The following is a 23,316-nucleotide window of genomic DNA, read 5'->3' on the forward strand; positions in this document are numbered from 1 at the left end:
AGTTCATTTCTTTCATTATTGAACTCTATTTAGGATAATTTTGGCATTTGCTAGATCTTTGTATATTCAACTCAGGAAGAATATCATTTCTAACAACATTGAGTACTAAAAGCCATGTCTAAGAAAATCTATTCAAATCCTTTCTTAGACATCTCTTGCCCTAGGTGAGTAAGTATGTTTATTACTATGCACCTAGTTGTCATTTAAACCCATTCTTATGTGCTTAATGATTATCATTAAATGCATAAGAAATCTTGATGGGTTAAATTAATGTATTCTAAAATTGCCTAAAATGAATCTCTTCTCATGACTAAGATAAAACTACCTAGTCATAGTAGTTCTTTTTTAAATGCATGTGTCCAAGGTGTTCATTACTTGACATTCTCTAGAAGTCCTTGGATTATTCTCTACAGTCCTGCATGAATATTTTTGTTTGTGTAGAGAATTAAAAATGGGTCTATATTCAATGTATTAAACTCAATTGAGTGAAATTGAAAATGTCATGGGAATCTAGTACCATTGTTGGGCAGTTTCTCATTGTTATGGTTATCATGTAACACATTGTGATGGGAACACTTGTTTCCCACACATCTTGGTTTTCCATGGACCTTTTGCACTTTGTACTTAAATGCCCTATCTTTATATGGTAGTTTGTGGATATAGGCATAGATGTTTGGACCATGATTCGTGTGTCCAAACATGGTAGACTATCCATGAATGCTCTCAATGAATGAGTCATGGATGTCTCTCTTAGACATGGAATTCTATTGATCCCTCTTATAATGTCTAAGTCCTATAGAATTGTGCTTAATTGATATTATATATATTCTATAGTTTTTTCCTTATATACTACTGGTACATGGTAAAGATGGTAAACTTAAATTTAAAAATCACTCAATTGGTACTCTTAGTCCTTTTACCTAGTAAGATGGAGATTGTACACTCATTTTTAATTAAAACATCTAATTTCTTTGACTTTTAGCCAACATCTTAACCATAATAAACCATATGTGCCTTATGTGTTATATATACATATGTATTACTTGCACATATTTAGGGGAGCATGGTTTGCTAGGTTGTCACCTCTTTTGGTATCATATGACTACCTATAGCAATCATGCTTTAGTGGCCCAAGAGTGGTTTGAAAATCATTCACCTTTAAATTCCTTGGTGTCTATGTGGTTGGACAGCCCTTTGGATTCATATATTGTATGAGTCACTTACAAAGGGAGAGCTATACATGCTCAATGTCTGTCCATCCACCTTATCATATAATGTGTGATGTGCATCACATATGATAAGTACACTCATGTGGAGCTACTTTGCTCCATGTGTGTCGTAGTTGGGTCTTGTCCTATTCTTTAAATTTGAGATCATTTCTCATCTTTTGACAAGATCCCTTTGCCTGTACCTCAGTGTCATATCTTCTCTGGCCTTATACTTATCTTTGATAGACTTATATGTTTCTATCTATGCCAATGATAAGTATCTTGTTCTAGAGTCTAAAAATCTCTAAAACCCCTCTTCATTAGACAGTGCTTGAGATAATCATCTCATTGTCTTTGAAGTAATCTCTTGTCATGTATTTTTAAATGAAAATATGTTCTCATGACAAGATCCAATGGCTGTGCTTTTTACATTCATATTTAAGCCATTGTATATTGTCAAGCCATGCATTATAAGAATTATCAAAGGCCAATGACAATTTCTTGGAAGAGGGATGATTTAAAAATATTTTTGAGTTTGTCATGTCCCATCCTATCTTCCAAGATTCTAGCTTCGGAGGACTCTACTCAAATCATGTCCTTCGCAGCTTGTGTATGGTACTCGTATCCTTCCATTATGCCAAGATGTAATAAGATGATAGATGTACTCAATTTTTCTCTGTCCATCTTTACATTCTTCCACAGTGAAGGATGAACAGATACTAAGAAAATTGAAGACTCTGTCTAAAGGCTGGCATATGCACTTAATGATAATCCTTTCAAGGATGACCTTTTGTTGAAGGAGAAGGTTTAAAGCAAATACCCAATCTCTCAATCAGGAAAGATTTGTCAAATGATACTCCCTTACATGGAAGAAAGGGTCAAGCATTGATCTAAGCTCTTCTAAACATTCATCAGTAGAAGAGTCCTGGATAGAAAAAAAGAAGTTTAGTTTTACTTCTTTCGAGAGATTTTCAAATACCACTTTTGTCATTTCTTGAAGTGATAAAAGAAATATGGTATTAATCTTCCATTTTGATCATGTATATGGAGCATTATAGTTTTATCTATATATACATGATCTTTGGTTGCCATGGATATGTACCTTATTGATTTCACTCTCTTATCCATGTGTTTATTAGACCATCTGTCTTAAACTCATATCCTCTGTCTAATAATCATCCATTCATATTCAAAGTGTGATTAGTTTATGAATGGAGCAATCTAAATGGTTAAAGGTGTTTGCCCAAATCAATTGTCATATGTGCCCTACACTCTATATTTAGTTTTTTTTTTTGCACATAGTCAGTGGGAGCTCTTGCATTCTAAGGGTAAGCGACTTGCAAACTCAAAAGTTAGTTTATATAGTTCTGAGCATATTCATGCTGATGAAGAGACTTGTTTGCATATCGTCAAGAAAACCCTTTTAAGAATGTAGCCCAAGAATTCAAATCAATTACTTTGTATTGTCATGCCCTTTCACATAGGTTTCACCTAGGGCCAATGACAAATAAATAGGGGGAGAGCCAAATGGTTTCATATTCATGTTTATATAGATCATTGTGATATGCTCACAAGATCTATTGCCCCCTTAGTTGTGCTTAATTTGAAAATCTTTAGATAAAAAAAAACTGCTTATTATGCATTCTACTTTGATTTTCTTTGATAAGCATCATTTGAGCTTTAATGTCATGTCATATACACTTTGAATAACTCTTATGAGTTGTTCTTCATCTTGACACCCCACTTGCACTTTCACTTGCATATCCCTACCTTTTGCTGTTGCCAAAAGGGGGAGAATTTTGGGAATTGATTAGGTAGTCCATATCTTATATGCACTTCATGCTTTACATTCATATATTACACTTGTGCATATAGTGAGGGGGAGCATTGCTTAATTGTTTATTGTATTTAATTCTTATTCATATATTTGTTTAATATCTCCTGCCTCCCTAATCAATTTGTTTGCCATCATAAAAAAAGGGGGAGAATGTAAGCCGAAGGGTTTCCATGGGTTAATCATTCACCTTACCTTCTTGTTTTGATGCTAGCAAACCAAATTGATTAGCATTTATGGTCTGATATGTTGCTTTGAGGTGTTGTGTTGTATACAGGATTTTCATGTCATAATCGCCATTACACAACTCTTCACAACACATGACTTGTGGATCAAGGAGCAAAAGAACCAGCTTGCACCTACAGTGAAGGCATCCTCATTTGAAGATGTTCAAGTACAGAAACTCATCATGAAGATCCCACAAGTTCCTAAGCAAGTGTCAAGAAGAAGCTTGGAGTTGAAATAGTCATTGGTGACACCTCATGTACCTCAACATGCATTGAAGATTGGAGGACAAGTCACAAGAGCCAAATAAGGTCAAGAAGTTCACTCACAAGCCGAAGAAGTCGAAGAAAGTGCAAAGGAGCTAGGACATTCCAAGAAGACTCAAGGTTCTTATTTTTAGAATGTGTTTGGAGTCCTCTTGATTTTATGTTTAAATGCACTTTCAAAAGGTTTTCAAAATGGTTTTTATACTTAACATTTTACATCTTTGAAAACCTTAAACACACCCAAAAATGTATTTGAAAACCTTGGACTTAAGCTCAAAGACCATAGCCCAAAAGCCCCTGGATTTTAAAGTTAAAATGAAATTTCACTCAGGGCCGATCGACCGGGATAGGCCGGGCCACCACGGGATGGAACCTGGAAATCCAGGCCATCTCGAATTTTATCGGGCTTGTCGACCGGGTCAGGTCGGGCGACCGAAGATATGTGTCTGTTTCAAAACAGAACAATCCGTCATGGGTTTGGGCGGTCGACGTCGGTCGGTCGACCGAGATAGGTTTTTGAGCCAAATATTTTTAGCAAGCAATTAGCCCTCGCCGGGCGACCGCTATGTGGCCGGTCGACCACGACGATAAGAAATTTGAAAATAGAATAGGGCGCCTGATAGGGGCGGACGACCGCTGTAGCCCGGTCGACCGCCGCGGTCGAGCAAACTAGCCGTTGAGGCGTTTTCTACTTGACTTTTCCAAGCCTATTATTTAGAGTTTTACCCCAAACAGTCATATTTTCGAATACTCTATATATACATGATTAAAACCTATCTATACAAGCTTTTAAACATTTGAGAAAGATCAAATCCCATTTCTCTTTGAGCTTCAAGTTTTATTTCAAAAGCAAAAACCTCTTTGAACATGTATTTCCACATTCTTTCAAGAGGCACTCCATAGGGCTTTACATTTGTATTTTCTTTGAGTGAATGTGAGCTTACAAAGTTGTAATCCGCCTATTAAGAGGCATTGAGAGTTTTTATTGTTTTTGTTCTTCATTGAGGGTCTTCTCTTCTGCCCGGAAAGAATTGTGAAGAAGAGGGTCTTCTCTTCGGCCCAAGAAAAGTGAAGACGTCATATGAGGGTTTGTTCCCTCGCCGAAGGCTTCATGCAGATGGGGTTCGCTTTGGCCGTTGAGAATTAAAAAGCTTATTGTAAGAGCTTCGAGATTAGGCTTGAAATCTCACCATAGTGGAGTACCCAAGGAGCCAAACTTGGAAGAGTGGAGTAGGTCAAGTTAAACCACTATAAATCTTGGTGTCCTCATTGTAGTGTGCATTGTCTTTCTCTCTTCCTTTCCTTCTCTTGCACATGTGGTGATTGGTAATCTCTAACCTTACTTATGTTTATGCTTTAATTGAACAGGGGTTAGTGAATGCACTTAAGTTAAATTTCTAAACCCTAAATTGCATTATAATATCTATTTGAACAAGGGTTAGCTAAATCTGCATGATTAGAAAGTCTAAACCCTAGATTTTATTAACATACCTATTTGAACAAGGGTTAGACTAACCTTACTTATGTCTGCGAGTGAGAAGGGAAGCTAATGGATTGACCTGGCTGCGAGCAAGCCTGGGGATCAAGAGGATCGACTTGTCTGCGTGCGAGACGGAAGGTCGGAAGGAATTAGCTTGTCTGTGATTGAGACGGAAGGTCGGAAGGAATTAGCTTGTCTGTGATTGAGACGGGAAGCTAAGGGATTGACCTAACTGCGAGCGAGCCTGGGGATCAAGAGGATCGACCTGTCTACGAGCGAGATGGAAGGTCGAAAGAAATTAGCTTGTCTGTGAGTGAGATAGGAAGCTAAGGGATTGACCTGGCTATGAGCGAGCCTTGGGTCAAGAAATTGGATTGGATTCTGCTTAATGAAGAGTGAGGTTATGAATAGGACTGAGATTTAGATTGCCTGATTCGTCGATTAAGAAAGATTGATTGGTAGAGACGGCTTTGATTGAGATGAATTGATGACTTCGAAAACGTGAAATTTGGAGATTTTTCATGAACTTGAATTTGAAGTGAACTTGAATTTGATGAATTTTATATGCTTGAAATTAATGACGGATGAAATTGGAGACAACAGAAATTGTGCCCGATGAAGACATTGACACTAGGACTTTGACGAATGATGAGACAACAACATTGGGAACGATAAAGCATGACTAACGAGAATGGTTTAGGAACTCTTTCAGCAAGCTTTAACAAGATTTTTTTCCGCAAAGAGACTGTTTGTCTTTTCTGCTGGTGATTTTGAGTATCGATAACTGAAACCTTGATCTAAATACCTGAAACTGGTAATCTAGAACAACGCCTCTCTTGGATACTGAAATTGGAAAGTGGAATTTTTTCCTTGACAGGTATTTAGACAAACATTTCTTGACCAGGATAGTATTCAACTAACTGGAAGGAAATTCTAAATTTTAATGGTTCATCTTTCCAAGGAACTGACCCAATCATCATCACATACGAGACCCTCCCAAGCCTTAGGTGCCTTTCTGGGGCATGGTCTTCTTATGAAACTGTACTTTCTAATGTTTCTACCTCTGAATTGTTAGCCCAAGGGTTCCCATGGGTTCAACCATTCAGTTTTTCCTTCCTGTTTTGATGCTAGCAAACCTAAGTTGATTAGTTTTTTATGGGCTAATGTGTTATTTTGTAGTAGTGTGCCTTAGACAGGAAAGTCAAATGTTAAACCAAGTTAGCACATACATCTAGAACAACACAACTTAACACATGGCTTGCGGATCAACATGTACAATGATCCAATGAGCTTGGACATTCAGCCGAGACATCATATTCAACTCAAGGGCTCAATCAAAGATCCTACAAGCTTGCCTAGCAAAGTGTCAAGAGAAGCTTGGAGATGAACTAGCATTGGTGACCTTCTCACGTACCTCTCAACATGTTCGAAGAATGGAGGAAGTCACAAGACCCAAAGAAAGGTGAAGAGTTACTCACAAGTGGAAGATGTCTAAGAAAGGATACGGAGCTAAGACAATCCAAGAAGACTCAAGGTTCTATATTTTTAGATTGTATTGGAGTCTTCTTGTTAAAATGGAGTTGCAATTTCAAAAGGTTTTTTCAATTGGTTTTCTTAAAACAAAATTGGCATCTTTAGAAACCATCCACACACCCAAAAAATGTGTTTGAAAACCTTGGACGAAAGCCCAAAGACCATGGCCCAAATCCCTGGAAATTTAACATTTAAAATGAAATTTTAAACAGGGCAGGTCAACCGGGGTGTCCCAGGCGACCGTGGTAAGGTGGCTGGAAATCCATCCCCTACGCAATCAAAGTGGGGCGGTCGACCGGGGCATCCTTGGCGACCATAAATTTGTTTCTGAAAAATCAGAAACAATCCAGCATGGTTGGGGCGGTCGACCAGACCGCCATAGGTCCGGTCGACCGCGGATAGGTTTCTTGACCAAAAATATATCGTTTAGAAAACCCTCGCCGAGCGACCGCCATAGGCTCGGTCAACTGCGACGGTTTGAAATTTGAAAATAAGAAAGGAAGCCCGATAAGGGCGAGCAACCGCCATACCTCGGTCGACCGCCCCTGTCTGGCAAAGTAACCGTTGGGGCTCATGCGGCTTAACTTTTCTTGGCCAGTTATTTATAGTTATGCCCCCAAATGGTCATATCTTTGGTTGAGCTATATATACCCTATCCTAGACTAACTAATCAACCTTTTTGACAAATCATTTTACATCTATTTGAATCCAAAGTTTCAAATCTAAGGTTCTTCCTCTTCTATGCTTTGATTTTGCAAATCTACATTCAACAAGAGGATCTCCATAGGTTTTTACTTGTTTATTCTTTTGGAGAGATTGTGAGCTATAACCTTTGTATCAAGCCTAATCAAGAGGCTAAGAGAGTTTTTTATTATTGTTCTTCATTGTATTGAGGGTCCTCGATTCGGCCCGTTAACAAAGGTGAATCCGGTGCAAAGAGGGTGTGTCCCCTCAGAGGCATCGTGCAAAGAGGGTGTGTCCCCTCAGAGGCATCGTGCAAAGAGGGTTTGTCCTCTTGAAGGTGCAGAAGATGTTCTTGTATGGCTTAGAGATTCGACGTGTAAAATCTCACCATTAGTGGAGTACCCAAGGAGACAAACTTGGAAGAGTGGAGTAGGTTGATTAAGTTGACAAACTTAAAACTAGTGTTGAATACTTATTAAGTGTTAAGTGTTGCTAATCAATCCTCCATTATTTAGGCTATTAAAAACAACACTAGAAATCTTAATAGCAAAATTTTTTAAAAGGTAAAATTTTATAAGACAACCAATTCACCCCCCTCTCGGTTGCCTAACTGGAATTTCATTTAGTTGAGTTGAGTTGAGTTGAGTATTTTTAAATTTGACGGTAGTTCTGAGATTTATGTTGTTTTAATGGTGTTTTCAGAGGTACTACTTTTATGGGTGGCCTCTAGTTCGCGCTTTTTGGGAGAATTTAGCTCCACAACCATACCCCTAGATGGAAACAAAAGGTGAAACGTCTTTGGACGGGGCAGCTGAGAAGAAGGTCGTGGGCTCGATGTTTGTGAAGGTCAATATGGAAGGCTACACAATCAGGAGGAAAATCAATTTGAGGTGCACGAGGTTACGAGTCATTCTATCGTGCCCTCCCCAAGATTATAATTACGAACGATAGAGAAACTTCTAACCATCGTTTGCCTTCAAATTGATCTTCCTCTTGACCACGTAGCCTTCCATGTTGACTTTCATTAACATCGAGCCCAAAACCTTCTTCTCCATCGCCTTGGCTGAAGATGTTTCAAAGAACATGTGGGACTTTTTAATGTAGACACGAGGATGACTGAGGGGCGTGGTTAGCTTACAGTACTCATATTTTAACTTTTCTTTGTGTTTAGGAGGTTAAATAGAGTAATGACAGTGTTGTAATATGAGAGGGAATATAAGGTAGAAAGGAGGGTAGAATATAATCAGTTGGGAGGACTGCCATGTGTCAACCAGAGGCTTGTTGAAAGGGTTTGGGGACCATAAGTTTGCCACATCAGCAGACATGTGGCAACTAGAGGAAGCCAAGAAGAAGTGGGACCACCTTGAGAGCATAAAACGCACAATGTGTCACTCAGTTGGGAGCTTAGAGAAGGGGGACCATTTGGGAAAGAAAGGATCACATGATTGGGAGCCTTACAAGATGCCATGTGGCATGCTACTTCAAGCAGGCAATTGGCTTGAGTTGGGAAAAGATTGAAGCAACTTCTAGAAGGCTTCTCTCCCTCTATAAATAAAGGAGGGAAGGCCAATTGGGGAGTCATTTGGAAGGTTGAGAATTGGAGTTTTAGAGCTTTGGCACAAGGAGAGCTTGGTAAGTTAAGAAGAGGGAGTTCGAGTAAGAAAAAGGAGATCCTTGGCCGAGTAAGGTGTTCTTCTTCTCTTTCTTCCCAACCTGTAATATCTACTTGGCGATTTCCGTTATTCAAATACAAATTTTGAATTCTGCTCTATTCTTTAAATCAGTCCTAGCTATTCTGAAAACTCGGTGGCAGCCCAAGAGGGAGGGTGAATTGGGTAAATGGAAAAATTTGCCAAACACACAAATGCGGAAGCTAATTTAAATGGCAAAAGCAATTAAGCACACAAGAAGAAAAAATCAAAATGCACACAAAATAAAGAGCAAGGGTAAAGAGAGAGTGCACCGAGATTTGTAAGTGGTTCGGTCCCATCCCCGGACCTACTCCACTCCACCAACACAATCCATTGATGGCTTCACTATGGATTCCCTTAAGGGCGGGGAATCAACCCAATTACAACTTTGTTCGGCTCCGCCTCGCAAGACTCGCCACGAACCGGAGAAAGCTCCGCGTCTCCAACACTTGCTCTTGGGACGGCTACGCGTCCCTTCGCACTCATCGAATACAATGTCTGATCAAAGAAAATAAAAATATAAAACCCTCTTCAAGGGTGGATGAAGCTCTCAAGCTCACACAAATTTTCTCTCTTCAAAGATGTACAAAGTTAAGTCCTATGCTCAATCCTTAAGAAATAGCTCACAAGAGGCTCAAGGAGGTTTCCTCACACTTAGATATGTTCCAATGGAGTTTTGGTGTATGAAAAACTAGTTTGAAGGGTTAGGAAACTCATATATATAGCCTAGGGTCAAAACTAGCCGTTAAAGGGGCAAAACTGTAATTCTGCGCAACTTTTAGAACTAGCCGTTGAGCCCCAATGGCTATTTTGTAGCGCACGCGGCGGTCGACCGCGGTGGACCGGACCACCGGGCCGGTCGACCTCGGTGGGCCGGAAGCCCGCCGAAGGCCTGCTTTTTCAACCCGTTTTGTAAAATTCATATCTCCCTTGTTTCTTATCAGATTTTGACGTTCTTAAACTCTATTTGAATGGAAACGATGCGATCTTTCTATTAAAAGTATTTTCAAAAATATTTGAAAATATTTATGACCAATTATTATCAAATTAAGGTTTGTGGTCATTAAATGAACTACTAATCAAGTGCCAATGATGCCTATCTTTTGGGTGTGTTCTCTAAGGCTTGCCCCAAGATATTTATCTTATTTTAGACCCTAATAGAGTACGTTTAAATCTTGTTAAGTGCTCCTTAGTTCTCTCATAGGTACTTGCTAAGGATTGGGCTTTTACATTCTAAGACTTGACAAATCTCTTCAAGTCTTCATTGTCACCATGGATCATCTCTTCCATTCTTTTGGATTCACAAGGTCTTCATGAAATCCTCCAAGCCTTCATCTTCCTTTGGCTTCAAATGATCTTCTCCATTTGGTTCATGCCACGATCTATGCAATGTCCTTGACTTTTGTGTTTGATTACTTGAATCTCCAACACATGCAGTTCAACATCAAACACATTAGGAATACAACACAAATCAACTTGTGTTTGGAATCATCAAAACATAGAAGATTGCCAAGGTGGGAACCATTGGGCTTACATACTCCATCTTCTTTTATCTGTCTTGTTCAATACCATTGCTTTGTTGTTTTATTATTTCACTAGCTTTATTCCTCAATAATATCTTGAACTATTAGTTCCTAATGAATGGCAGCAAGTTTAAATCAATTCACTAGTTGATGTCAACCTTCATTAAGTGATAAGGATTAAAGATTGTGCAATAATAGTTTTATCATCTCATCTTCTCCATTTAACAAAAATTACTGTTCTATCATTCGCTCTCTTTGATTTCTACCACAAAATAATAGCAATCTGAGTTGAGATCTAACGGCTCTAAGTGAGGATAATTCTACCTCTTATTAAGCTCCGCTTTTGCCACATCACTTTTCCCTACGAATTTTCAGTGCTTTTTGGCCCCAAAATACCAATTGCCTAGTTATGTTTTTTCAATTTTATTCTATGATAGGGCATGCTCATTGTGAATTGTAAGCCCAATGGTTCCCACCTTGGCAATTCCCATCTTATTTTGATGATTCCAATACACAAGTGATTTAAGATCACTAATGTGTTTGATTGTCTAAGTTGTAGATCATGATTGCTTTAAGACAAGATTACTTTGATTGAGGCCAAGAAGCTCTCATTGGACCACATTATGAAGGCCAAAGACATTGGAGATCCAAGACAAACGAAGACTTGAAGAATCCAATTGAAGATTGAAGTCATATTAGATTGTATAAGATCCAATCTTAGTTTAGATTTTAAGAGGCATAAATTAAGTAAATAAACACACACCCTAAATGTCTAAGTGATTGTCCTTGTGGTGTTCCAACACTTTGGAACCCTCATAACAATCCCAACTTGGTGTAAAGTTGAAAGCCCAAAGAATAAGGAACATGAAATTGAAAATCTGCTGAAGATAGGCTTCTCGGAGCTCCGAGCTCGGAACTCCGAGAGATTCCTCAGAGCTCCGAGAAATGGTCCAGTAGCATTTTTCAATCTTCTGTTTATATTCCCGGAACTCCGAGAGAAATTCTCAGAACTCCGAGAATTTCTCGGAACTCCGAGACCACTATAACGGGAAGAAAAATAGCCGTTTGGAAGTTCGCCAGATTTACCATTATGCCCCTCAAACGGTCATATTTGGTTTTTCTATATATATGGGCATTCCAAACTTCCCAATCATCAATCCTAACACTCAAAAAACTCCATTTGAACATCCAAAGAGTGATTAAAGCTTGTTTATGCCTCTCATCCTCTTGAAGCGTAGCCCACTCTCCGTGGTGAAAATCGCCACCAAGGTTAAAGGCGGTTGGAATTGTAATCGGCACCGATCTTCGCCGGAGTTAAGAAGATCAAATAGTGAAGCCATCAACGGGTTTGGTTGGTGGAGTGGAGTAGGCCTCGCGTTTTGAGGACCGAACCACTTTAAATCTCGGGTGCAATCTCTCTTATCTCTTGCTTTTCTTTTATTTGCACTTAGGATTTAACTTGTGTACTTATAATTTCATTCTTGATCTCTTAATCTTCAAAATTGGGTTAGAAGTTTTCAAAAGGTTAGAACTCGTTAGCAACCTAATTTTTCACTCCTCTTAAGTTGCCGTACTTGGGACCACCCTTGGAATTTCATGAATATCTGTAGAGTGTTGGAACAAAAAATGGCATCAATTCAAGGGTAGTTTCCTTGTTCATCAATTTTACTAAGGCCCTATTGGCTTTAGATGTTGAGAATTGATTTCATGTCCGAAAATGATTATTGGACTCAATGAAATTTTGATTGTGATTCTTTTTTTTTTCAAATTTCAGCCAACCGTAACAGTAGTTTTTTTTATTTAAAACATGAGGAGCATTTTTGTAAAATAATCGTTCAGAAAATTCAATGGGACATTTACTAACCTTCCATTTTTTTAGGCCCCCGTCCTTCCATTCTAGGCCTCTACCAGCTTGTTATCTGGAAATTTCTCTCCATGCAAGTCCCAAGTCAAATAACTTTTCTAGTTGTGGATAGTAATGAATAAAAAAATGCAAGTCCCAAATCAAATTTGGAATCTTAAATTTGGAAGTCTAGCTAAAGCATATGGTGGACATAACCTAATATGCTCATGTGTTGGATGCAATTCACAATTGTCTTTGTCATATTTACTTGCAACTATTATTGAATTAGGAGACGCTTGATACCGTTGTGACCTATAATCGTCCTTCCATTGTCCTCAACAAGAATTTCTTGACAATAATTCCTTCGAGCGACTAGTACTAGCCTTCATGGGACTGGGCTTCTTTAGGAAAATCTTCAAAAGTTGCATCCCATTTTTAATTGGAATCAACCCAAACCCAACTCCATTTTATGGAAACAAATCAACATAAATTCCCAAAAATCGAACCTGAATTGCAATCCTATGGTAGACATACCTCAATGACTGTACTATTGACTGTGAAGACATCGACATGAGCAAGATCCGACATAAGCTTTCTAAAATGATGAAGTTGCTATCTTCCTCTCACATTGATAACTCTAAGAATGGCTCCTCTCAAATTATTCTCAACGTGCCATCGTTACAAAGAGTGATCTTTGAGAAGCTCCATAAAAATAGAATGAATCAAAATTTAGGAACCAAGGACACGTTCCAATAGTTCTAACAAATTCATTATGCTCGAATGTTTTCAACTTCAGATGTGAAGCTGGAATTTCAAAGCAGCGAAACATCAAAACACTTCTTGAATTCCAAGGTCTTGACAAACATACAATTGGAAAATGACTTGAATTGTTACTTCATTCAATATGAATATATTCAGAAACAAAGTACTTTGTGAGTGCAATATTTTGAAATTAGAAGGGAGAAATTCACACAATGATAGCTTCAAAACTTTCATTGATGTGTTGTTTAAAAGATTCGAGGGAAACATAAAAGGTTCTATTCCATTGGAGAAATCCATATCAAGCTCTTCAACTCCTTACTTTGTAGCAAAATGAATTTTGGGCTAGAATTAATTTGAACATAATATCTCATTTCAACTTTCAATATTTGAATAGTCATCTAGAGCTCCAAATATGAAGGCTCGTGAAAGAATTAATATCTAAATGGCATCAATCTCACTTTCCTTCCTCATCTCGTCCCATGTCTGAATTGGAGGATCATCAATCTGACGTCGATGATATAATACGCTACGCCACCATGTACGCACCTGTCCTCGGAATTTGGAAGCGGCCAAAGGTGCCTATCGATTAGATGAACTCTCTGAACACGGAAAACCTCCTCAACTATGCTCATCCACTCAAATATCTCCTCGTCTTCCATTCCTCAATGAAACTTAAGGATCTCCATCCGTCTATCACCATAAGAGCATGAAGAGTGCCTAGGGGCTTACCTCTGCATAATGACCTTCTCATAATCAGCTTCCATACATCAATCCCACTCTCTTTCTTCAAAAGATTGAGTATGCTAGAGAATGGAATAGTTTGACTGTGCTTCTTGTCACTCTCCTATCATCGCATGCTTTGGATTTCCGTATTTAACTTCCTTTTGACCTTATATAAGTAGCCTTATAAATTCACAGAACGAGCTTCCAATATAGTGGGCCCCAATTACCATACGATAGAAAATACAAGTCTTGAACGAGCTTCCAATATAGGTGATATCCACATATAATCTCAATTCTCTTTCTTCATATGCTTCTTCCCTATGAACCAATTTGATATCTACAATAGGAGATTTTATATAGCAGTAGGTGAATATAGTAATGACACCGGTGATCAAATGGATTAGTTTGTCCTAATTGGCATCCACATCCCACTAAAGTATCAAGTGACCGAATAGCTTCCAAAATGACTCCCCAAACAATTGTCATTATCCCAGCATGGCAATGTGACTTATTGCAAGCTTAAGTAATTTAAGTGTCTCCTTGAGAACCTTACATTACTTTAGACAGAACATTCAAGGCTCATATCAAGGCAAACAAACCACGTTTCTATGCTAGTTTCATGCCACTATTTCAATTCGTATGGGACAGTTCAACAAAATTAGAATTCCTTCTGAGGATGAGTTTAATGTTGGAGTTCACAAGCAAAACCTTAAGGATAGTAATCAGGTATGGAACTTTGAGACACAATTCAACTAGCCACTTCAAGGATTTAGAGAATTGAGAGCACTTATATTTAGAGCTCTTACCAGATGTGAAATCTACGGAAATTCTGCAACAATTCCTGGCTTCAGTTGAGAGATACAAAAGAAGTAACCTTCATAGGACTATTCAATTGTTGGAGAGTATCATGGATGAGATATTATATATTCTAAAATGAATTCTGACACAGAATTCATTTTTTTGCAAAGAAAGAAGTTGAAGAGCTTGATTTGGAATTCTCCTAGGCAAAACAGTCTTCTAAGTTTCCCAACAGTCTTTTAAACAACACATCAGTGATAGTTTTGAAGCTATCATTTTGTAAATTGAATCTCCCTTCTGATTTCAAAAGATTGTACTCACTAAGGACTTTGTTTCTAAATATAATCAGATTGAACAAACAAATAATTCAAGTCATTTTTCTAGTTGTAGGTTTCTCGAGACCTTGGAACTCAAGAACTGTTCGATGTTTAGCTTCCTAAAAATTCCAACTTCATATCTGAAACTGAAAATATTTGAGCATAATGGATTTGTTGGAACTCTTTGAACTTGTACTTGGTGCACTGAATCTCAATTCATTCTACTTTTATGGAGCTTTTCAAAGATCACTCTCTCTAACGATGACACGTTGAGGATGAATTTGATAGATGGCATACTTAGAGTCACCAATGTGAGGGGATGGGATCAACTTGCCCATTTTAGAAAGCTTATGTCAGATCTCTCTCATATTGATGTCCTCACTGTCAACAGTAAAATCATTGAGGTATGTGTATCATAGGATTGTAACTCGAGTTGATTTTTGGGAATTCGGGTTGAGTTTTTAACATAAAATCGAGTCGGGCTTGGGTTGATTCCAATTAAAAATGGTTTGAAGATTTTTCTTAAGAAGGCTAGTGCCATGAAGGCTGGTTCTAGCCGCTCCAAGGAATTATTCTCAAGAAATTCTTGGTGAGGACATACGGAAGGATGATTAATATGTCACAATGGTACCAAGCATCTTCTAATTTAAAAATAATTGCATGTGAACATGACAAAGAAACTTGTGAACTGTATCCAACACATGATCGTATTAGGTTATGTCCACCATGTGCTTTGGCTAGACTTGGATGAATTTAAGATTCTAAATTTGACTTGGGCCCTGCATGTTTTATTCAAACCTATCCGTAACTGGATAAGTTCTTTGGAACTTGCGTATGGGATGAACGGGGTGGCTTGGGAGTTGCATGTTTTTATTGCAGATTACATTTCAATGAAGTTGACTTTGAAGATTTTCCACGTATAACCAAAAGCTTACTTTGCATTTCAATCAAGCTTACTTTGCATTTCAATCAAGCTTACTTTGAGCGTTTTAGCTCCTTGGCTCAAAGAGAAGAAGGTGCTTTTTGGAGTCTTTTAGTCAAGCAAGCACATGGGAGAATACGAAAGAAGGGAATAACCTTGGAAGTTGCTTCGGATATCATCGATGGTTCCAAAGGCCCTTCTTGGAAGCGATAAAATTGTGCTCTTTCTATGATCGAAATCTGCTTCTTTTCTAGTTCGATTTTCTCTGAGCCTGAGGGATTGCAAGTTGCGATGTTTTTCTATATTCTGATTAACTGTTTGCTGTCGTATTTGGAGTCATCTGAAAATAGGTCGAGAAAGGTTTTGAAATTTCAAGGAGAGAGAGAGTGCGCTTGTGCCTTTTGATCGCCTGTCATGTTAAGCGGCAATAGAGGAGACGCATGCGGGAAAAAGGAGGCAGACAAACCGACGTCGATTAAAAATCTTTAAGCGACTGTACACTTTATGCCGTCGCTGTAGATACTGCATAATTCATTTAATACATTTTTCTGTTCAATATATTAGCGCTATATTTATAGGTAAGCTGGGGTTTGGCAGGGACTACTACCATTTTATTAGAATGAGAAAGATATTACAATCAGGAAACAAAATACTAACTCTATCACAAGCATAGGGATGCAGACCAAGAGAACAAAGACAAGACCTACATTGGAAGGGAAATCTAAGGAAGTAACTATATTAGCTCTGCTAGTTGATCACTTGATTGCCTTAATAAAACCCATCTGTTTTATTTACCAAAATTTTGAGGTACCCCTCCAAATTTATTTTTTTAATTTCAAGTGTCTTTCAATTTCAATTCAAAAAATTAAGGCAGTGATATCTTCTTATTAGTCCTTTCAAGATCAAAGCTTGTTAGGCATGTCCATCTAATTAATCTGGTTAGTCTTTTGTCCTACTTTTGTGTAGCAATCTCTCTCTCTACAGAGAGGAAGAGACTAAAGTTTCATTTGTCTATGGTTTTCACATGAAAACTAGACCACTATCCTTCCATAAAAAACCACTAAATAGAAGAAGATTCAACCAAGAAAGTAAGATCAAAATAAACATGGAAGCTTAGAAGGATTATGCAAAAGAAACTATGGAAGTAAGAAAATAGAAATAGAATTTTTATAAGGCGGGTGGCCCTGTAGTCCAATATTTTTTATAAGGTACGGTACGGCCCACTCCATACGATAATCCAAATTGTCCATTTGTTGGGGCACGGCCTAAATAGCTTGTGCCCTAGAAATCATTTGCATAGGATGATCCTAACCCAACGGTCTATAGACTTTTCCATTATGTGTAGTCCCCTATAGAACGTAGGGTTAGGATCATCCTATAGAAATGATTTATGGGAAAAACCTATTTTGGTTGTGGCCCAACAAATGGACTGTTTGGATCATCCTATCGAGTGGAGCATATAATACTTCTAAAAGATACCGGACTATACAACCACTCCATATAAGAAAAATTATATGATGAATGGGACAAACACGTAAAGGTGGTATGGATGTAAGTACCACCCTTCATATGTGATCCAACAACAGCTTCTCAGAAAGTGAGCTATTTCTACGCTCACTCATTATATAAAATCTCCACCATATAAAGTCAATTACATAAAGCTAAATTCAATGTTAATTCCAAAAGAGAGCACTCAACGAACAAAAAAAAGAAAACCAAGGAACATTTAAGCATTCAAATAAGAAATGAGAAAATTTCTACCGTAAAAATATAGATTGATTAAGTTGTTCATATAAAATCGTAAAGAGTTATGAAACAGATGATACAAATAATGAGATAAACACACAATAAACATAAGAAAAAGGAGAAAAAAAACACTGAAAATGGAATAAGTCATATAAATATAGAGAACAGAATGCCCAACTGGACAAATAACCCAAAATAGGCCCAATAAATCTAATAAGGAGAAGGCGTTTTACCTTTCGTTTCCAGCTCTTTCCTAACCCACAGCCTGAGGGGGTTGGTTGGTAGTGGGTCTTTGTCGGGAGGTAAGAAACTGGGATTGGAGTAGGGAAACTAAAGGAGATGAGAAGGTATTTAAAGAGAGGAAAGCCTACAACAAGGGGGGGCTTGGGTTGAATGGATTTGGATGGAAATTTATTAAAATACCATAGAAAGTAGATTTCAAATAACAGGTTGGTAGAGGCTTAAAATGGAAGGAATGATAACTCAAAAAGGAAGGTAAGTAAATGTCCAGCGGGATTTTCTGAACGATTTATTTTAGTAAAATGTCCCTCATCGTTTAAATCACAAAACTACCGTTATAGTTTGTTGAAATTTGGAAAAAATGAATCGATATATTCACCCTCTTTTTTTTACTTGGAACGGCCCCCTCTATTGTAAATGAGTGGTCATAAATACGCTAGAGAGGGCTGTCCCAAGGAAAAAAGCGGCGAATATATCACTTCCCGCAAAAAATGTCTCCCTTCTTCAATTAGACTATACCGTCCATTTGGATTTCACAAAAGAGGCGAAAAGGGAAAGTAAAAATCATTTTTTCCGGTCAAAAAACCGCTTAACTGTGTTTTGGTTGACGAAGAAAGAAGTATTTTATAAAATTGCTATTTTTATTGTTGATTTCTTGCCGGCCAACGTGCAACATAAAAAAGCCGCCCGGATCATCTGCCTAATCAAATGAATTTAAGCGGAAAGTAACTTCAGTTCATTTAAGGACCCAAACTTACATTACACCAATGTCCGAGAAAAAGGTGAAGGGTATTTTTGTAATATGACATATGGCTGTGGGGCCGCAGACTTCACGAAAATCCCATGCACTTGGTCAAGCCTAGCAAGGATTGGCGGTCAATTATTTTTGGGTGAATGACATAAAATAGCCCCTTTAGATTGAGGAATTTGGAATGAGTGGATTACATAAAAATAGCTCCTTTTGATTGAGGAATTTTGGATTGGGTGAATTACATCAAATAGCCCCTTTTTATTAAGGAATTTGGATCGCCCGTCTAAGTCTGAATCATTGTCATTTTAATCTAATTTCTATCCACTCGCAGACCATTAATTGGATGGCTATGATCAATTAATGGAGATGATTTGTGGGACCCTCATCTTCAAAGCTTAGTCTTGTATCCTTCATCACCCTGTGCCAACCTACTTCTTTGGACACACCAACCCTTATCTTACGAATGGTCTCAACAGTACCCGCTGGCTATATCGACCCCCTCACTCAATCGCCGGGAGCCTCTGTACAATACTAAGAGTTCTACAGCCGTCAATATCAACCCGACTTTCAGCACAGAAAGGATGCGCACTCATCCAGATTACGAAGAAGAAGCATCTCTCAGACAAAAATTCGATTACGACACGAATTCATGGACTGAAATTGAATTGAAACTGTGATAGCCTGATCACAAATATCAAAAGACTTGACCATGTGATCCTTATTCCAAATCAAGTAGATGTCAGTATTTGTAGGATTACCATGCACGCATGAGACCATGTTGAGCCTTCTGGCTAGTTTAGGAAGCTTGTGAAGGATGGGAAGGAATGATTTCCATCACCAGGAAAGTAGGTTTGAAAGGAATCATGCGCATTCACTTTGAATCCGAAACATCAAAATAAGAATCCTTTGTTCAAGAAGAAATCATATGCAATTACTTTTGAATCCGAAAAATCAGAATAAGAATCCTTTGTTCAAGGAGTCATACACATTCACTTTAGAATCTGAAAAATCATACGTGTTTGGTTGACATAAAAAGGGAGTATTTTATTAAATTGCTATTTTGATTGTCAGTTTCCTCTGGACCGACATGGCACATAAAACGGCCGTGTTGATCTCCCTCCTAAATCAAACAAATTTAAGCAGAAAGTAACTTCAGTTCATTTCAGGAGCCAAACTTACATTACACCGATATCCGAGAAAAAAGGTGAAGGGTATTTTCGTAATATGACATATGGGTGCGGGGCCGTAGACTTCATAGAAATTCCATGCACTTGATAATGCCTCGCAAGTATTGGCGGTTAATTGTTATTGAGTGAATTACATAAAATAGCCCCTCTTGATTGAGGAATTTGGATTGGGTGAATTACATAAAATAGCTCTTTTTAATTGAGGAACTTGGATCTTCCGAGTCTGAGTCATTGCCACTTTGATCTAATTTCCATCCACTTGGAGGCCATTTTGGATGGCTAAGATCACTTAATGGAGTTGATTTGTGGGCTATGGACCCTTAATTCAATGTCCACCGTCACTCATCTTTCATTGTCCATTTTCATACTATTAATTGGATGGCTAAGATTATCTGATTGCCATGATACTTGGCTCTTAGGTTTTATTAATGCGGTGGCCCACTGGATCAGCCGTCATCCATAAATGCATTTGCCACATCTAAGCTGAGATGTTGTTTAAGTGACGGTAGCAAAGCTAAATAAAGAAACTAACTAATTTTTTTCTATCTTACAATTGCAAAAATGTATCCTAATATCCTTTTCTCCTTTATGGTGCAATCTGTGACATACATAGGATTTGTGTGATTTTACTAATGTTGTGAGCCCGGACGTTTATCCTGTCTATCTGAGGTTCCTTGTCTATTTGTGTGATTTTAGTAGACATAAGATTTTTTTAGAAAAATAGCAGATCTGATCTGCTTGTTGGATTTTTTAGATGATCGATTTACATGGTTGGATATTACACTCGAATAAGAGTCCAACGCATCAAGAATCATCGAAATCCAATGGGTGGATTGGGAAATATTTTTCAAAGTTGCATGTAATTTGCTGGAATTGCTAGATTTTTGGTGCGAAAATTGAAACGGGTGATTTATTTTCACCCTAAACAAGTTGAAAAACCTGTAACACAGCCATGGACTTTTCAAACAATGTCTTGGGTAGTTTGTAGCATGATCAGAACCATGATAGGTCTTGTAAATAATTGAATCCCATCAAAATTATCCGAAAGGTCGACCTATCTGGATTTTGTCCCCAAGACAAATTTTTGTTTTTCTTATCAAACGATCTTGTTGTTGTGCAAAATTGTTTATGGTGATTTATTGGATCATATGAAAGTATTTTATGATGAGTCTAATGGAAATCAAAATGTTTGTGTATTAATTAAAAATTAATCAACCCATTAAAAGTGTGAAATGATCGCTTAAGGTTAATATGGGATAGAAAGGGAGTTTGGACCTCAACTTGTGCGCTACAAGCATAAGTTAATTTATGGTTTTATGTGCTGATGTGCTAGTTATTTATCTTCTCATTCGTGCTGATGCGTTACAAGCTACAACTCATATTGAAACGCAATATATTAATTTTAATTTTATATAATTATTATACTCCCTCTGGGCAGTTGTGCAAACAACTGGTTTCCCATGGAGATTTGATCATGATGTATAGATTACCTAGGCTAGTGTCGGATATTAGGGTAGTTTATTTCATGCTCAAATAAGCTCAATTAATGATCGGATCATTGACTTGGAGGTCGACGGATGGATCGAATCAACCATGGCATGGAGATGCTTCAAAAGGTCTGGCGGATGATGGCAGTTTTTTATTCCACTAAGAAAGGAAATATATACTAATATTGTGGATTTATTTATTAATTTTTGATGAGGAATATATCTGAAATTTACCCCTTTAGATGATTCGCCTTAAGGTCAACGAATTTCCCTAGTACGAAAGCACTTAATTGCCTAAAAATTCACCCTCGGTTTGGTAATGTGGAGTTGTGGGGATACCCTTATTATAATAAGGTTAGTGGGAGTTCCCTACAATCCAAATACCAAATTGAGCCTATGGTTTGGATGGATTTGTTCATGTGATGGATGCCTTATGATTGCTTTGTGCTTGTTTCATGCATGTCTCTTTCCATTGGATGTGTTTACTTAAAACATGCAAGTAATGTTATATTCACACTCCCACTATAACAATAGCCTCATTATGATATTAACTTGATCAATGGAGTTCAAATTGAAAGAATTAAACTCCATGGCCTTCCATAGCCATCTAGTGGTTGGCTAGTAAGGAGAATAGAACGGTCGAATGCCAAAGCAGAAGCCGATTCCATTCCCTTGGCAGGAGTAATCGTTAGATTCCCATAGGGATAAGGGAAACATGTGAAAATGCAAAGGTCAAATGCCAAAGCAGAAGCCTTTGTAGATTTCCATTGTTTTTCGAGGCAATGGGTCTAACTTAACTAAGCAAATGGTATTGAAGCCCAAAGGATAAACATACCGCGATGCTTGGAGACCAAAAACAAAATCGGATATTATGTGAGACATAATGGATTAGAAGAATCCACTTGTTCAAAGTTTTGGATAGGTTTCCGGTATCCATTGGAGAAACTGCACATTTCTCTTGATTCACGAGGTTGAGGGGCCCATGAATGAGACGTACAATGGATGCTACCATCGTAGATCGAAAACCCAGATCCGATGGAAATATGTCATGAAATTAATGAACTTAAATTTGGTAATTTTGCTAATGTGTACCTCTCTTTTTCATTGAATGTAGATCGATGGCTTCCTTCAGCCCACTATACAGAATCCTAGAGGATAATAAGTTAACCGGCCCTAATTACATTGACTGGAAAAGAAATTTGATGCTGGTTTTAACATCTATGAAAGTTTACTTGGTTCTTACCACTGCTGAATCTAGATAGCCTCATGTCGATGCCCCACTGGCTGAAAGGGACAGGAGGCAAAAATGAACTGATGATATTAAAATGGCTAAGTGTTATATCCTTGGCTCCATGTCCAATGTGCTGCAACAGCAACATGTTAGAATGGCTACAACTGCAGAAATAATGCTTAATCTAAAAGAATTATTTGGAGCGCAGAATCACACAATTAGTCTGATTGGGATAAAAGGTCTTGTATCCACTAAGATGGTAGAGGGAACCCCGGTCAGAGACCATATGTTAAAGATAATGAGTTTTCTTAATGAACTCGACATCTTGGGGGCCATCATGGATGCAAAAACACAGATAGACAGTGTTCTTGCTTCCCTACCAGGGTCATTCAAAGAGTTTGTGATGACCTATCATATAAACAAGTTAACAATGACGTTGACTAAGCTATTAAACCAACTCCAGTCAACTGAAGATCTACAGAAGGTAAACAAGAAGAGTGTCCTCTTAGCTGAGGATGATGTACATTCATTCTCCAAACTGAAAGGTAAGGGGAAAAGGAGAGGAAAAGGCCAAGTGTAGACACCCCATTTTGACCGAACCCTAAATCGTCATATTCGAATAAAAAATCTTCAAATGATTGAATTAGTGTCCCAAATTTTACCCTAGAGTAGGTTAGGATCCAAAAGGGGTCCTTGCAAAATTTTGTCAAAATCTGCCAACATTACTTAATAGGACGAGTATAGTTAGAATTGTAGTGTTGAAAAGAGAAGTGTATTATTCAGACCAGGGGGTGGCCTGGGGAATGAACAGTGAATGAGTTACTAAAAGGAGGTTGTCCCTAGACAATTAAAAGGACTCGAATTT

General features: G+C 37.9%; 1 protein-coding gene across 1 annotated transcript; it reads left to right on the forward strand.

The window, feature by feature from the left end:
* Window positions 1-22,545: 22,545 nt before the first annotated feature.
* LOC143891155 (uncharacterized) lies at window positions 22,546-23,031 on the forward strand. The gene has a single exon (XM_077395793.1). The coding sequence runs from the start codon at window positions 22,546-22,548 to the stop codon at window positions 23,029-23,031; it is 486 nt and encodes a 161-aa protein (XP_077251908.1).
* The last annotated feature ends 285 nt before the right edge of the window (window positions 23,032-23,316 follow it).

This window comes from Tasmannia lanceolata, unplaced genomic scaffold (genome assembly GCF_043159265.1).
Source record: "Tasmannia lanceolata isolate RefF3 unplaced genomic scaffold, GAP_Taslan_0.1 ptg000013l, whole genome shotgun sequence".
Lineage (NCBI taxonomy): Eukaryota > Viridiplantae > Streptophyta > Magnoliopsida > Canellales > Winteraceae > Tasmannia > Tasmannia lanceolata.

What these genes read in the sequence shown, in the direction of transcription:
- LOC143891155 (XM_077395793.1), top strand. Translation starts at nt 22,546, where the DNA reads ATGGCTAAGTGTTATATCCTTGGCTCCATGTCCAATGTGCTGCAACAG.